The sequence below is a fragment of the Sus scrofa genome, chromosome 18, assembly GCF_000003025.6.
Source record: "Sus scrofa isolate TJ Tabasco breed Duroc chromosome 18, Sscrofa11.1, whole genome shotgun sequence".
NCBI lineage: Eukaryota > Metazoa > Chordata > Mammalia > Artiodactyla > Suidae > Sus > Sus scrofa.
This window is the reverse complement of record NC_010460.4, coordinates 7,980,988-7,997,500: the sequence shown is the minus strand read 5'-3', so window position 1 is coordinate 7,997,500 and position 16,513 is coordinate 7,980,988. Positions and strand designations below refer to the sequence as shown.

The window sequence follows — 16,513 nt, the reverse complement described above, 5'->3', positions numbered from 1 at the left end:
CACAAATTGCAGCTGTATTTTGTTTGATCTGTTAAACAAAGAAGTTTGAATCAACATTTTGAGCTTTTGGAGTTTTCAGTAGCTATCCAGGCATCTTATAGATCAGACACTAACTACTGAGAACACGTTCCTGCAGGGCAGCAGTCAGCTGGAGCAGGGTCAGGGCTTGCCCGCCTGATCAGCCTCCAACCTCACCATCTCACTGGCAGGAATCCAGCTATTATCATGCTTACCTGCTTTTTTTTTTTTTTTTTTTTTTTTTTCTTAGAGTAGAGCAAGAGTTGTTTAAAAGCATGCCTTTATAGAAGGAAGGAAAACAGAAGGTAGAATGAAGACTGTACATGCTTCCAGAAAAATGGGAGAGAACATTTCTCTTTGCAAAACGTAAGTAATATTTTACCGATTGAAAATGCAAAATACATCTTTGCCAGAAATAAAACTTAAGATACAGTTGTGAAAGAAATTAAAGAACAGCTGTTATAGAGAAAAGATACATGATGAGAACAATTAACTGAAAGAAAAAACTAAAGTTTCCATGATTAATTTTTGAATGCAAATAAAATAAGTTTCACAGATGCTTTTGTGAAAAAGTAGCCGTTAAAGCCTTTACTGAAATTGAATTTCTGAAAGGATTGTTTATGGAGTGAAGGAGAAATTATGTGACTTCAACAGAATCAAACATTCACAAATATATTATAGCCAGAGATACTGTTGCTTAGATTACTGGCTATCAGTTTGCTAGAGAGGAATTAAATCATCTATGGCATTTTGTAATTGCAGCAGCTGAAAGCAAGGGAATAAATAATAATTCCAAGTAACTAGCTATATTTACCTGTGGTATTGATTGAAAAGTTTGTGCAACCAATGTATTTATTGAATGGCACCCATGATCTACAACATCAAGGAATGATCTGTATCTGTGTTCTAAGAAAAGCTTTGGTATTTTACTACAGAAAGGTCAAATTAGTAAGTGTGACTGGGGGAAATTCCATGATGGTACATGTTAAAGTTAGACTCATTACTGAATCCAAACCACGTGTGGCAACATTTTGCAATGGCAAGAAACTGAAGCCTGCTCATTGCATCATTCATCAGGAAACCCACTGTGCTAAAAATCTTCATGGATGTGGTAATTAAATTTGTGTACCAAACACCCTTGAAAGATCTGGAACTATGGAAAGGCAGGGTTCTGCATGACTTGGAGTCGTAACATAATAATAGTCTGTTGTACTCCGTGCATCTACTAAGAAACCTTGGAAATTAACAAAGGAACACACACACTAAGATTTTAAATATACCATATATCATTAACTCTGAGAAACACGTTCTTTTTCACAGTATGACATCTCTGGATTTAGGATGTATCATAGTCAATAAGAAAACCTTGTTTAATAGGCAACTTTTAATTTTTCTTATTTAGTGATGAATAAAATAAGGAAGTATTCTACAATTGATGCTGTTTTTAAGAGACTGTGAAAGATGATGGGTAAGAAAATACCACATAAATTTAAAAAAAAATTGAAAAAGAGAAGATTGCAAATTTAAGGCCTTAAAGTTTTAAACTTCAACAAAATAGATAAATTACTAATCAAATATAACTTACCAAAATTGACTCAAGACATAGAAAATCGAGTCCTTGCTCACAGATGGCCCTAACATTTTGGAAAGTTGTAAAGTAGAAGTTGCAAGAAAATAGTCCTTTAAATGTGGTCATTTCTGTGTTAAGATTGAATGTGAAATCATTTTTGAGCAACACTATTCCTTGGCTTTAGAAAAACTTTTGGATTGGCCATATACACAATTGTGAAGGTATGACCCGCAAATTTTGTGGTGGTGACTGATGCAGAGAGTGAATTTACTGCAGTGGAGGTACAGTAAGTCACAAATTTCATCATTTGCTTCGGTGATGGATATTTTGTATAATTCTACCAGAGTTATATCTCAGAGACCTTTCTCCCTCCTTTTGAGTGAAGAAGTACATCTTTGCTTTATATGTTTTTATAGTATTGTAGCTTATAAACCAGTGGTTTACAAAGTCAAATACCTATAGGTACTTGACAATTAATATAATGAGTGATGTTGAACAAGCATGAGAAAAACACTCACCAGAACTACATGAAGCTTTTAATTTTTGCTCAAACACACAGCATAAAGGTGTGATATTGGAGATATTTTTTATTTTTATTTTTTTGTTTTTTAGGACTGCATCTGTGACATATGGAAGTTCCCAGGCTGGGGGGTTCAATCAGAGCTGCAGCTGCTGGCCTACACCACAGCCACAGCAATGCAGGATCTGAGCCATGTCTGTGAGCTAGTCCACAGCTTACCTCAATGCCAGATCCTTTAACCCACTGAGCAAGGCCAGGAATAAAACCTGAGTCCTCATGGATGCTAGTTGAGTTCTTTTATTGCTGTACGGCTGAGCCACAATAGGAACTGAAGACAATATTTTAAGTTCATTGAAAAAATACAAATTGCAAGTTAGAAATGTTTGTTACATGTTTTTGATTTGGAACTAAAAACTTGATACTTTCGTGGATTGCAATTTCAGGTTAATATTGTACATTGAGATGTAAAATGCAGAATTTACCCTGAATCCTTTTATTTTTATTTTTTTATTACTCAATGAATTTATTACATTTATAGTTGTACAATGATTATCACAATCCAATTTTATAGGATTTCCATCCCCCAACCCCAGCGTGTCCCCTCACCCCACGAACTGTCTCCTTTGGAGACCATAAATTTTTCAAAGTCTGTGAGTTAGTATCTGTTCTGGAAAGAAGTTCAGTCTGTCCTTTTTTCAGATTCCACATGTCAGTGAAAGCATTGGATGTTGGTGTCTCATCGTATGGCTGACTTCACTTAGCATGATAATTTCTATGTCCATCCATGTTGCTAAAAATGCTGGTATTTCATTCCTTTTAGTGGCTGAGTAATATTCCATTGTGTATATGTACTACATCTTGATCCACTCCTCTGTTGATGGACATTTAGGTTGTTTCCATGTCTTGGCTATTGTAAATAGTGCTGCAATGAACATTGGAGTACATGTGTCTTTGCAAGTCATGATTTTCTCTGGATAGATGCCCAGGAGGGGATTTCTGGATCAAATGGTAATTCTCTTTCCACAGTGGTTGCACCAATTTACAATCTCACCAACAGTGTAATAGGGTTCCTTTTTCTCCACACCTTCTCCAGAACTTATTGTTTGTAGACTTTTTGACGAGGTGTAAGGTGGTACCTCATCATGGTTTTGATTTGCATTTCTCTAATGATGAGTGATGTTGAACATCTTTTCATGTGTTTTTTGGCCATCTGTATGTCTTCTTTGGATAATTGTGTGTTTAGATCTTCTGCCCATTTTTTGATTTGTTTTTTCATTTGTTTTTTTTTGGTATGGAGCTGCAGAAGGTCTTTGTAAATTTTGGAGATTAATCCCTTGTCAGTTGATTCATTTGCAAAGATTTTCTCCCATTCTGTGGGTTGTCTTTTCATTTTGTTTAGGGTTTCCTTTGCTGTGCAGAAACTTTTAAGTTTAATTAGGTCCAATTTGTTTATTTTTGTTTTTACTGTCTAAGAGGTAGATCTGAGAAGATGTTGCTGTCATTTACATCAGAGAGTGTTTGGCTTATGTTTTCCTCTTAAGAATTTTCTAGTGTCTGGTCTTATGTCTAGGTCTTTAATCCATATTGAGTTTATTTTTGTGTATGGTGTTAGGGAGTGTTCTAATTTCATTCTTTTCCATGTGGCTGTCCAATTTTCCCAACACCACTTATTGAAGGGGCTGTCTTTTCTCCATTGTATATTCTTGCCTCCTTTGTCATAAATTAGTTGGCTGTAGGTGCATGGGTTTAATTCTGGGCTTTCTATCCTTTTCCACTGATCTATATGTCTGTCTTTGTTCCAGCACCATACAGTTTTGATGATTGTTGCTTTGTGGTATAGTTCAAAGACCCTGAATCCTTTTAACTAGAAGCCATATTTAATTGCCTTCTGCTTCATAATGGAAAATAGTTCTTTTTAAGTATAGATTCTTCTAAATATGAGTAGAACGCTTGTCTAATAATTTTGAAATTGGCAAGCATATATTAGCAATTAATTTTTTATAATCTTAGAAATTTATGTCATGTCATCTGTTTCATTTCTGAAAACTGATTTTGGCATAGAATATGAACTAGATTATTTAGTGCTAAACAAATTTTCCCCAGTTAGACTTTTTGTCAAACAGGGTGTCTGACAAACTCATAGTTGTGTACCTCCATGTGAATGTCCCAGCAAAGATGTATTGAAAATGCTTAAGTGACATGTAATGACAAGTCTTTGATGCAATCTTTTAAAAACTATATCATATAATATTTTACATGTACAAAAAAGAATAAAGAATACTATAATGAACACCCATCTCCTAGTCCAAGAAATGAAACATTGCAGTATAACTGAAACTCCTTTGTACTACTCACAAATCACATCCCCAACTTCCACCAGCAGTAACCACTCTCCTGAATTTGTTGTTTATCATTCTTGCACATTTCTTTATACTTTATCACACACCCATGTAACTCTAGATAATAGGCAGTGAAGTTTTGTAGGTTATTTAGAGCCTACAGAAATGGTATCATGCTGTGTGAATCATTCATCTATTAATAGATGTTTTCGTTTCAAATGTAGTCAGTATTGACAACATCGGGCATTGTGACCCCAGAACCCTCGTGCATAACCACTGACTGTGCTATTCACTGACTGCATCACGAGTTGTCTCTCTGCAAATTTGTGTCCTAGAAGCAAAGAGTAATGGAGAAAAGTGTCTGTACCTTATATCCAAAGTCATTGCTCAAAGATCCCAATGGGTGAAAATAAAAGATACAAACTAATGAAGTGAAAAATCCCGGGTTTATATGAAACTAAACTGTGTATAAACAATTGCTCAAGTCCAGTGAACATTTAGATAAGCCTTAGAGGCACTCAGTATCGCCTCCTCCAGGGAACCCACCAGTTACTTCAGTAATCACTCTGAAGCTGGAACATTTGGTACTGATACTGGAAATCCTTAAAGTTTATAGATGGGCTTCTTGTGTTTCCTCTGGGATATGTGCATGTATATGCAAGCTTCCACTTACGAAGATTTCCATTGCCTTTTTGCTCAAACTAGAAGATGCCCAGAGCACCTTTAGTCTGCACTTGAGAGGTGCTAGTCCAGCAAAACAGCAAAATAGATACTTTGTGATCTCTCATTCTTTTTCAGTTTCCCCTCCTTGCCCTTTTGGCATGGATATGCCTCAGGTACCTATAGAAAGTTGGCTAAATGATTAGGAGGAGAGATTATCTGTGATGAGAGACATTGGGGGGCATTCTCCCCAAATAATTAAAAATGAGCTGTGTGTATTTAGGGCTCCTTTGTACAGAGAGCTGAGGGTTACTCCTCTATCAACATCTCCTCTCCCCTCACTCCTTTAAAAGCACGATGCCATCTCAGGTAGTATTTAAGACAATAGCACCATTAATTAAAGAAATAAGCCTTCATTTAAATGTAATCATAAACATGTTAAGTTAAATATTCCCTGCAAACAAAGTAGACCAAGGGGAATAAAATGTATCATGAAAAAGCAGCCCTAACAATAACCCACTCTCTGGATCTCCTGTGATTGTTCATTGTTTTTGCACCATTAAAGTTAATCCATCATTATTTGGATTTCCGATTGAGTCTGAGCAGGCCCATTCTAAGAATAATCCCCCCCCCCTTTGTCATTAACTAACTGAGATGGTTATACCTTGTGTCTGCTCATGGGCCTACTGGTTCCATGTATGGGTTTTGTATTATGGTATCACTGTATCATAGATCTTTTGGTCACAAGTCGAAGAACTTCAATTGAAACTAAATGTAAGCAAAAGTATTAGTCCCACCTCTATACCTTTGTATGGCTCATGGCATATGATGAAAGGTTACACAATGAAACCAAGGCAGACAGGGATACAGATGGACCTCTGGAATGTCAAGAGACAAAACTAGGTCTTGCTATATTCACCTCTTGTCTCTGCTCACTTCCTCCTGTGATAGGAAATATGGCAGGGAGCCTGAGAAGCTGCTGTATTTCATGTCTTACACATTTTTCTGGGATCAAGTTAGAAAAACCCCAAAGGTAGACATTGATGGACCTAGAAAAGGTTCATCAGTTACGGTCAGGGCCAGGATCATGGTGAACATCCTAATGTAGAGCATGAGGAGCAGCTACCCCCAGCTGGGGGTGCTTGTCCTCAGGAGAAAGAATGCGCTAGGAAGGCGCGCGCGCGCACACACACACACACACACACCCTGGTCTATCCCAGCCGTTCTGATTACCGCTTGCTCCTGCCAGAACTTTATGATCTCCAACCTTGCCCACGATTTCCCTTTACCTTTCTAACCCAATTCAAAATTCACTTCTTCCAGACTAGTTCTTCTTCTGATGACCACAAGTCTATTTCCAGTTCTGTCCTCTGATCTGAAATTTAGTTCTTCATTTTCAAGACTGCCCGTGTTTTCCAACTAGATGACATGACGTCAATTCAGCTGCACATAAGTTCCAAACCACGTTTACCATTTTCCTCAAACTCAATCCAACTTCCTTTTCCAACTTCTTTATTTTTGTTAGTAATTATATCATATTACCACATACACACGGAAAGCCTCCTTGATTCATTCTTCTCTGTCACACAGCATATCAAGATGCTAGTTGATGATGCTTTTCAAAAGCTCTGATATTGTATTTCACTTTCTCCCTTCCCATTACCTCCATCCTACTTTAAATATTTCACTGAATTTGGAGTGCACGTGGCTCTTCCCCTTCAAATCAATATTAGAAAACACTATCAGGCAAAACTTTATAAACCCATTGCTGTGATCATATCATTTTTCTATTTAAGGTTCTACTATAACCATTAACATGAACAGGAATTAGCTCTTGAGCTGGCTTTGCAATCTGACCTTGACCTACCTGTACAGAACATACTATGCTTATTCCCACCTGTACACCTTTGTTTATGCCATTTCACTTAAATTACAATCTGAACTCTGGTCTCACATTTTATTTATGCCAAGAATTTTGACACTCAGTTACACACAGCCTTTTACACCACTTAAATGTACCCTGTATGATGGTGTGTATCCCCCAAGCAAATGAAAGATTCTGCACTAAACAGAATGTGTTTTATTATTCTTTGCATCACTCTGAGGTATTAACTTGAAATCTTTAAGTTTACTCAATTGCAACTTCACTGCTGTTCTGGATCTCTCCTTCTCCAAGGAATTTATTACAAAATGCACAGGATAATAAGGTTCAAGGGAGAAACACACTGATAAACTTTTTTTTGTCTTTTTGTCTTTTTGCCTCCTGTGGCATATGGAGGTTCCCTGGCTAGGGGTCCAATTGGAGCTGTAGCTGCTGGCCTACCCTAGAGCCACAGCAACTTGGGATCCGAGCCACATCTGCGACCTACACCACAGCACACGGCAATGCCAGATCCTTAACCCACTGATCGAGGCCAGGGATAGAACCTGCAACCTCATGGTTCCTAGTCGGATTCACTAACCACTGAACCATGACGGGAACTCCTCCACACACTGATAAATTTTTTATTAAGAAAACTTAAAAAAAGAGAGAAAACTTTAAATAGGCTCACCTTAAAGAAAAGACAAGTTTCAAATGGCACTGCAGTCCACCTCGGAGTATTCCCAGACAGATTGATTTGGTCTCAGATAGAGGGGTGATCCTGGCAGAGGGCAGCCTATACAAAGTTCATCGAGTCTAGGTGTCCTGAGGTACTGAATTGTGTGGATGCAGAGTACTTAATTATTGGAGGCATAGTCACCCTAAAAAGTCCAGTATTAATTGCCGTATTAAAACAAGTGTCAAGGTGAGACTAGAGGTATATGAGTTTGTGTTCAGGAGTATGGTGTAGCCCCAGTCTCAGATAATGGGTAAATTATAAGAATAAACAATCTCTGATGTCCTCTCAGGCCAGGCATTCAATTAAGAATCCAAAATATGGCCTCATGAAATAATGTTTTCCTTCTAAGATCAGGAATGAGGAAGGATGTATATACTCAACATTCCTTCTAATGAAGACTTTACTCGAAGATACATGTGCCTGTAAGTTCATAGCAGCACTATATTCACAGTAGCCAAGATATGGAGGCAAGCTAGGTGTCCATCGACAGATGAATGGATTAAGAAGATGTGGTACATATATGCAAAGGAATACTACTCAACCATAAAAAAGAATGAAATAAGGCCATTTTCAGCAACATGGATGCAACTAGAGACTCTCATACTAAGTGAGGGAAGTCAGAAAGAGAAAGACAAATACCATATGATATCACTTATATGTGGAATCTAAAACATGGCACAAATGAACCTATCTACAAAACAGAAACAAACTTATAGACATAGAAAACAGACTTGTGGTTGCCAAGGGGGTCAGGGGAGGGAGTGGGATGGACTGGGAGCTTGGGGTTAGTAGATGCAAACTGTTACATTTTGTAATAGTTTTGAATAGAGAAGAAATAAGCAAACTGTTAGTAGATGCAAACTGTTACATTTTGTAATAGTTTTGAATAGAGAAGAAATAAGCTCCTAGTGTATAGCACAGGGAACTATATTTAGTCTCTTGGGATAGGCCATAATGGAAGATAATATAAGCAAGGGAATGTATGTATATGTGTGGCTGGGTTGCTTACTGTACAGCAGAAATTGGCACAAAATTGTAAATTAATTATACTTTAATTAAAAAAGAAGAAAAAAAAGTATAAAAAGATTTTGCTGACAATCCCAGCCAGTAAAAAAATATATACAGGGCATAAAGATTGAAAAGGAAGATATTTGCTGATGACATGATTGAGTATAAAATTTCAAAGAACCTACAAATAACTATTAGCATTATTAAATTAATGTAGGAAAGTGACAGATACATGGTTAATGTACCACCATTTTACAAACTAGCAGCAAACAATTGCAATATGAAAATTGAAATATCCTGTATATAGTAACATTATAAAATTTTAAATACTTCATGATAAAATTTTATAAATTTTATCATAAAAAATTTTGTCATAAAATTTTATCATAAAAAATTTTGTCATAAAAAAAGACACCTACACCAAAAATGATAGAATATTGCTGAGAGAAATTATAAAACAAATAAATCAAGCAATATATCATGTTCATAGACTGTCAAACTGAATTTTTTTCCATTACAGGTTATTACAAGATATTGAATATAGTTTCCTGTGCTGTACTAGTAGGACTTTGTTGTTTATCTATTTTATGTGCAGTTGTTTGTATCTGCTAATCCCATACTCCTAATTTATCCCTCTTCACCTCTTTCTCCTTTGATTACCATAAGCTTATTTTCTATATCTATGAGTCTGTTTCTATTTTATATTGTAAACAATTCATTTGTATCATTTTTTAGATTCTACATATAAATGATATCATGATATTTGTTTGTCTAACTTAGTATAATCTCTAGATCCATCCATGTTGCTGGAAACGGCATTGGTTCATTCTTTTTTATAGCTGAGTAATATTCCATTGTGTGTGTGTGTGTGTGTGTGTGTGTGTGTGTGTGTGTGTGCCACATCTTTTTTTTTTTTTGTCTTTTTTTGTTGTTGTTGTTGTTGTTGTTTTTTTGTTGTTGTTGTTGTTGTTGTTGCTATTTCTTGGGCCGCTCCCACGGCATATGGAGGTTCCCAGGCTAGGGGTTGAATCGGAGCTGTAGCCACCGGCCTATGCCAGAGTCACAGCAACTCGGGATCCGAGCCGAGTCTGCAACCTACACCACAGCTCACGGCAACGCCGGATCGTTAACCCACTGAGCAAGGGCAGGGACCGAACCCGCAACCTCATGGTTCCTAGTCGGATTCGTTAACCACTGCGCTATGACGGGAACTCCCCACATCTTCTTTATACATCCATATCTTTATTGATGGACACCTAGGTTGCTTCCATGTCTTGGCTACTGTAAACATTGCTACTCTGAACACTGGGGTATATGTATCTTTACAAATTAGAGTTTTTGTCTTTTCTAGATATATATCCTAGAGTAGGATTTCTGGATCATATGGTAACTCTGTTTTTAGTTTTTTATAGACTGAATATTTTTAAGATCTGTGTGTGTGTGTGTGTGTGTGTGTGTGTGTGTGTGTGTACACACATATATTAAGAACATATACACATAAATACTACAAAAAAACTTCTACAGTGATACAATAAAAGACACCTCAAGGAGTTTTCTTGTGGTTCAGTGGGTTAAGGTTCTGGCCTTGTAGACTGCAGAAGCTTGGGTGGCTGCTTTGGCATGGCTTTGATCTATGTCCCAGGAACTTCCATATGCCATGGTTGTGGCCAATTAAATAAGGGGAAAACAAATCAAATAGTTACTTGATAATAGAAGATGTTCAAATGTCCGTGAAGGATGGGAAAGGGTACTCCATGTCACTAGTTGTTAGAGAAATGCAAATTAAAACCCAAGTGAGGTATTGTACACCTCCACTTAGAATGGCCCAGATTTAAAAAGACTGATGATACCAAATGTTGGTGAAAATGTAGACCTCTCCTACATTGTTGACGGGAGCATAAAATGCTGGGATCACTCTGGAAAACTCTTTAGCAGCTTCTTATAACGTTAAATGTACATCAACTTCATGACACAGTAATTCCACTCCTAGTATCTATCTAAGAGAAATGAAAACTGTGGCCAAAAAAAGATGAATTTAAGAATGTTTATTCATCACAGTGCCAAATCATCAACAATGCAACTATTCATCAAAAGTGGATAAACAAGTTATGACTCACATACTATTAAGGATGAATGTCAAAAGCATTCTCTTGAGAAAAAGTAGCAGAATCAAGAGTCTATACCATTTGATTTTCCAGACAGGAATAGGCAAGATTAATCTATGGGAAGAAATAATCTACAGAAAGAAATTAGTACAGTGGTTGCTCGTGGTGGGTGGACATTTGTGGAAGAGGAATACTGGAACCTTCTCTGCTGATGGAAATATTGTATATCATATTTGGTATACAATATGGTTATATGTACATATACCTATCACATCTCACCAAGTTGTACATTTAACATCTATGCATGTTGTTGTGTGTCAGTTTTGCCTAAAAATGAAAAAAATTCTGTAAACAAATACTAAACTCCAGTTATTTTGCTTTTTGCAGTGTTATAGGATAGCAATTCCAAAACCACTTTCTCTGTATTCTAGGCATCAGTAAATGAGAAAATATATTAAGCATAAATAGAGGATATTTCTCATGGTTAGAGAAAGGAGTTACAAATATATAAAAGGGGAAAACTAAAGTGAACCCTATATTTGGGGATTGGAACTGGGGACAGAGGAATGGGGAAAAATGTGAAAAATGAATAAATCTGGGGCGTTTCCTTCGTGGCTCAATGGTTAACGACTAGGAACTATGATGATGCGGGTTGGATCCCTGGCCTCGCTCGGTGGGTTAAGGATCTGGCATTGACATGAGCTGTGGGTAGGTCGCAGATGTGGCTCAGATCTGGCGTTGCTATAGCTGTGGCGTAGGCTGACAGCTGTAGCTCTGATTCAACCCCTAGTCTGAGAACTTCCACATGCCGCAGGTGTGGCCCTAAAAAAAAAAAGTAAATCTGGCTAAAAGGTATATGGATATTCTTGCACCTTTTCTATAAATTTGAAATTACATCAAAATACAATGTTAAGAATACAGCTATGGAGGCAGTTCCCCTTGTGGCTCAGCAGAAACAAAACTGACTAGTATCCATGAGGAATTGGGTTCGACCCTTGGCCTCGCTCAGTAGGTTAAAGATCTGGCGTTGCCATGAGCTGTGGTATAGGTCACAGATGTGGCTTGGATCCCACGTTGCTGTGGCTGTGGTGTAGGCTGGCAGCTGTAGCTCCAATTCGACCCTTAGCCTGGTAACTTCCATATGCTGCAGGTGTGGCCCTAAAAAGCAAAATGAATAAATAAATAAAAATAAAAAATAAAGCCATGGAGAGCAATAATATGTAATGGATACCTGTCCAGAGAAGAGTTTATGCAAAAATAAGAGAGAAAATTAAGAAGGGATGTCCTTTATTTGCTTTTACGATCATATTCCTCCAAGTTTTCCAGGAAAAGGTGTAATTAAAAAGTCACCATACAGTCCAGTTGGAGGGTCCTATCATCCAGCTCAAGATAAATAGTATCTAGAACAGTAGTTCCCAACATTGATTGCACCCTGGAATTATCCAGAGAGCTTTTTAGAAAATGATGCCAGGGCTCTACCACCATAGATTTGATTTAATCAGCCTTGTATGTGGCCCAGGCGTTGATACTTTAAAAGCTCTTCAGGCAAAGTTTAATGTGCAGCCATGAGTGGCTTCCACTGTCTTTGGGGAAAACCAAAGACAACTTTGGTGTCAACCAAGGAAGGGAAACCAGATGAAGGTGCAAATTGGAGGTGACACAAAGGGTAATTTGTTTGGGAAACTGAGAAGAGGGATTGGATTTCTCCAGAACAGGGTTTACAAGGAGGAAGCATGGCTTTATCAGCACCCACAGCCAGCAGAACCAGGGGCTGCAGTGATGACCAGCTATGCCTCTGAAGCCCACGAAGATCTGTGTCTGGTGTACCTTTTCTTCTACCGAGTCTTTTAGGATCAGATTTGAGGAAAGCTTTTCTGGTTAGGTTCCTGTGCAGGCAGAGAATGCTGGTCTCTACGAACCTACCTTTTAATGAGGTTATTTGGGCAAGTTCCCCATCCAGACCAACCAATGCTTGATACCAGGCAAAGCGCTGCCTTCCAGAGTAAGTGCAGTAGAGCTGGAAGGCACCCAGAGGGTTTGGCATCCAGGCCACCCACTGAGCAACTATCTACCTCTCTCTTTTTCTCACTACGAAGTAGGTTGAATGCACATTTCTGAGGAAGTGCATTTTCAGACAACATGACCCATGCTCTGATTCCTGCAGGAGTTTCAGTGTAGTGCCTCTTAAAGCTGAAGCAATGACATTGTTTTTCCAAGGTGTCTTTTCCTACCTCGCGTTTCCATGAAAACTGCAGAGCTTGAGGAGGCTAACGTAATTGCCCTCATAATGAATATGTTGAAATAGCAGTTTTATGAAATAGTCATGTGAAAAGCCAGCCAGTCATGCTGTCTTGGGATTTAGATGTTATTTCATAAAAGGTGAGTTCTCATAGTTTGGCCCATAACCAGCATGAACAGCCTTGCTAGTATACAAAGCATTTACCCTGAGTACTTCACTTCTCTATTTTGTTCATTTTATCAAGACAGACCTAGGCAATCAATGCCATTCTACTTGCGTACACCGTGTATAGGTCTTTATTTTATTCTGCTACAGTGAGTCCATTGATATAAAGTAGAGAGGCTCTCAGTTATATTTTACAAAAGAAATTAGAATGTTTGTTTTTTGTTTCTTTTTTTTTTTTTTTTTTTTTTTTTTTTTTTTGGCTGTGCCCATGGCATATAAAAGTTTCCAAGCCAGGGATCAAACCTGAGCTGCTGCGGTGACCATGCTGGATCTTTAACCCAGTGTGCCACAAGGGAACTCCCTGGAATGGGTGTCTGGAGGCTTTATGAACAGTCAGAGGCATAGTCACAAAGAGCCCGTTTCGTGTCCGCTCTCAGCTTAGATCTGGTGTCCTGGGATCTGCCTTGCGGTCTACCCTTAGCCTTAGGCTTCTCTGAGCCCAGAGGAGAAGGGTCTCCACTGCTCTCCTCAGCTTGGCATTGCCGGCAATCAGGATGACTGCGTGTCCCGAGGGACAGGCTGCCAGTATCCCTACACAGACCATTACCCCGATCTTGTTGTGCCAGAGCATCAGTAAAGGCACCGAGATTACGGCGGCACAGAAGGACACCATGTACAGGCAGAAAAAGGAGACGAGAGTTCTGAGCGCTTTAAAATGGGCCTCCAGGCTGGGATCCCGAGAGTCCCTGGTTTGGGCCCTCATTGTCGTCATGTGCCTTGCCAGGGAGGCAATCAGCAGCCCGGAAGAAACCAGAAAAAGCAAGAAAGGAGGGATGGACCCCAGGCTGCAGAAGAGGAAGGAACGAGAGAAACGGAGGTTTGCAGTTTTCAAATTGAGCTCCGTATTGTTATTCATTGATAACCTAGTTGTGACTGAGAAGTGAGAGCTACTAAAAAGTCCCATAAGCAAAAAACAGTGCAGAGGCAGGAGAAAAGAACGGCACCCAAGAGCATCCGGGGTGTCTTCCTGGAGATCCAGCTGGCCAAGCAGAGCAGGAAGGTGCGAGAGAAACGGACAATCTTGGAGCAGTAGAAGAGACTAAGGCAGGTGGTGAACCACAGGCCAGCTTGATTTATGATCATCCAGAGCATGATGGTGGTTTGGTAGCTGAGACTCAGTGGGTCCTTCATCCTCTGGAAGTGGGTGAGCTGGACGGCATCCAGAAAGAGCACCCCGTGCAGGAACAGCCGCGTGAGGCTGAGGCTTAGCAGGACAAGGTCACAGTTGCTCAGTGGCTGCCTCCTCACCACGTCCCAAAAATTCACCGAGACAATGAAGGCATTGACTAGGATTCCTACTGCAAACTCCAGGACCGAAAAGAACAGAAATGCGTTCTTCATTTCATAGGAAACGGTTATGACAGGAGTCAGAGGCACCATGGTGTCCCTTCTCACCTGGGGAATCCCAGACTCACTTGTCACTCAGCAGAGAAGTGCACATTCTGGGCTACTTCCTTCACAAGGCCTCTGGCTCTTGCTTGTAATCTATCCCAAAGTGAGTGCATCAAAGGTCCTGACAGTAAACTTAGAAGGCTAGTGTTGCTTTAGAGTACCTGTTGGATACACACAAGGGCTCAGCGTTAGGGCAGAAGAATGATGGTTCAGTGCTGTGGGTGGTGCAGAAGCTTTTAATAAACCCAGGTGTTTCTGTAACAACAGGTCCCCAGAGGGCCAGGGCCTGGCATCACAGATGCAAACAAGACAGGGTCTCAATTTCCAAGCCCAGTTTTGCATGCCCATCTGGACCCACATGAGTGGATGGGAGAGTAGGATTTGCTTATGGGTTTTAAGGAAAGTGGCAGCAGGCAAAGCATATATTCTGTGTGAACTGAGGTTTGAAATGGTGCCCCTTTCCATTTGCCTGCTTTCTGTCACCCCTTGGGAGACTCTTACCATGAACTGTTTTTAATATGGACAAGTGTGTGATTCCTCCCCTGTACCAGGTGTATGACTGGTATGGCTGCCATTGCCAGAGATTGCAGTCTGCCATCATTATTATGATTATTAGGCCAGGAACCATGCTCGGCAAGAGGAGTATTGATGAGAGCAAGACCTGGAGTTCCCTGGTGGCTCAGTGGGTTAAGGATCTGGCATTGTCACTGCTGTAGCTCAGGTCACTGCTATATGATGGGTTCGATCCCTGGCCTGGGAATTTCTGGGTGCTGCAGGAGTGGCCAGAACACCCCAAACAAAAACAGACAACATGAACAAGACAAGCATCTTGCTCTGAAGGGAGAGGGGAGAGGGAATATCATTGCGGAAGCCTTATAGTTGCTCTCTCTGCTCCGCACCCCCATACCACACTTTCTACAAAACAACGACAGTGATGTGGTTAATGCAAACCTGAGGTCATGTCATTGCTCTGGTCACACCTTTCAAGGCCTCCCACCTCCCTCACCATATCAGCTAAGCTTTCACAGTAGCCCAGAGGTCCCACGTGCAGAATCAGGGCCTCTGTCCCTTCTCAGTTGTCATCTGAGATACTTGCCTCCTCCTTCACTCCACTCCAGCCACCTGGGCCTCCTTCCTGTTCTGGGAACTCGCCAGGCCCCTCCCACCTCCAGACCATTGCACTTGCCCTTCCAACCGCCTCATGCTTTTCCCCACATGCTCCAGCATCTCGCTTTCTTCTCAGAAGTTCTCTTCTCAACATTTGCCTCATCAGAGACCATCTCTTGCCCACATCTTGGATGCTTCCTCTCATACCTGACCTGTTGTATATTTCTGCACATATGCAATGATTTGTTGCTTGTATCCACCCCTGACTCAACATGTAAGTTTCATGGAGGCCCATAGCACTGTATTCGGGAACTGTTTTTGGAATGAATGAAATTTTTGCAAATGAAGCATTTAGTAGTTTGTAACATGCCTGTGGATTATACATAGGACATTTCTTAGCAGTACTAATTTTTAACACTTTTGACATTCTTTTCTATGATAGCTGGCTGTAAATTCTGAAATCTAGCTTTCTCCCCTTTTAATAGTTCCAAAATTTCGGTGAGCTCTGGCTTTCCAGCATCTCTAGTTCTCCTTGATCTCTAAAGGAATATGAGCGGATTTCGCAATCCCTTCTGCAAGCTCTGTGAAAAGTCCGGCCAGCTGCTCAGTGGAGATGGGAGAACCGATCATTCGGAGACGAGGGGCTGTGTTACAATATTTTCCCTGATCCAGTGCTTCTTCTCCCTCTTGCAGACGCTTTAATTTTTCAGTTTTTCTGTTATTATTTGCC

General features: G+C 39.8%; 2 protein-coding genes across 2 annotated transcripts in view; one reads left to right on the top strand and one right to left on the bottom strand.

Annotated features, from left to right (window-relative positions):
- MGAM (maltase-glucoamylase) overlaps positions 364-16,513 on the top strand; it is a 125,609-nt gene continuing 109,459 nt past the window's right edge. Inside the window, exon 1 of the mRNA XM_021079097.1 lies at positions 364-384. The gene's annotated coding sequence lies outside the window, so the exon portion shown is untranslated. The remainder of the gene's footprint in view (positions 385-16,513) is intronic.
- Positions 13,580-15,313, bottom strand: TAS2R38 (taste 2 receptor member 38). The gene is given in 2 exon segments (XM_003360103.2): positions 13,580-14,184; positions 14,187-15,313. Coding segments are annotated over 2 exon segments (1,005 nt in total). The 5' UTR covers positions 14,665-15,313; the 3' UTR covers positions 13,580-13,657.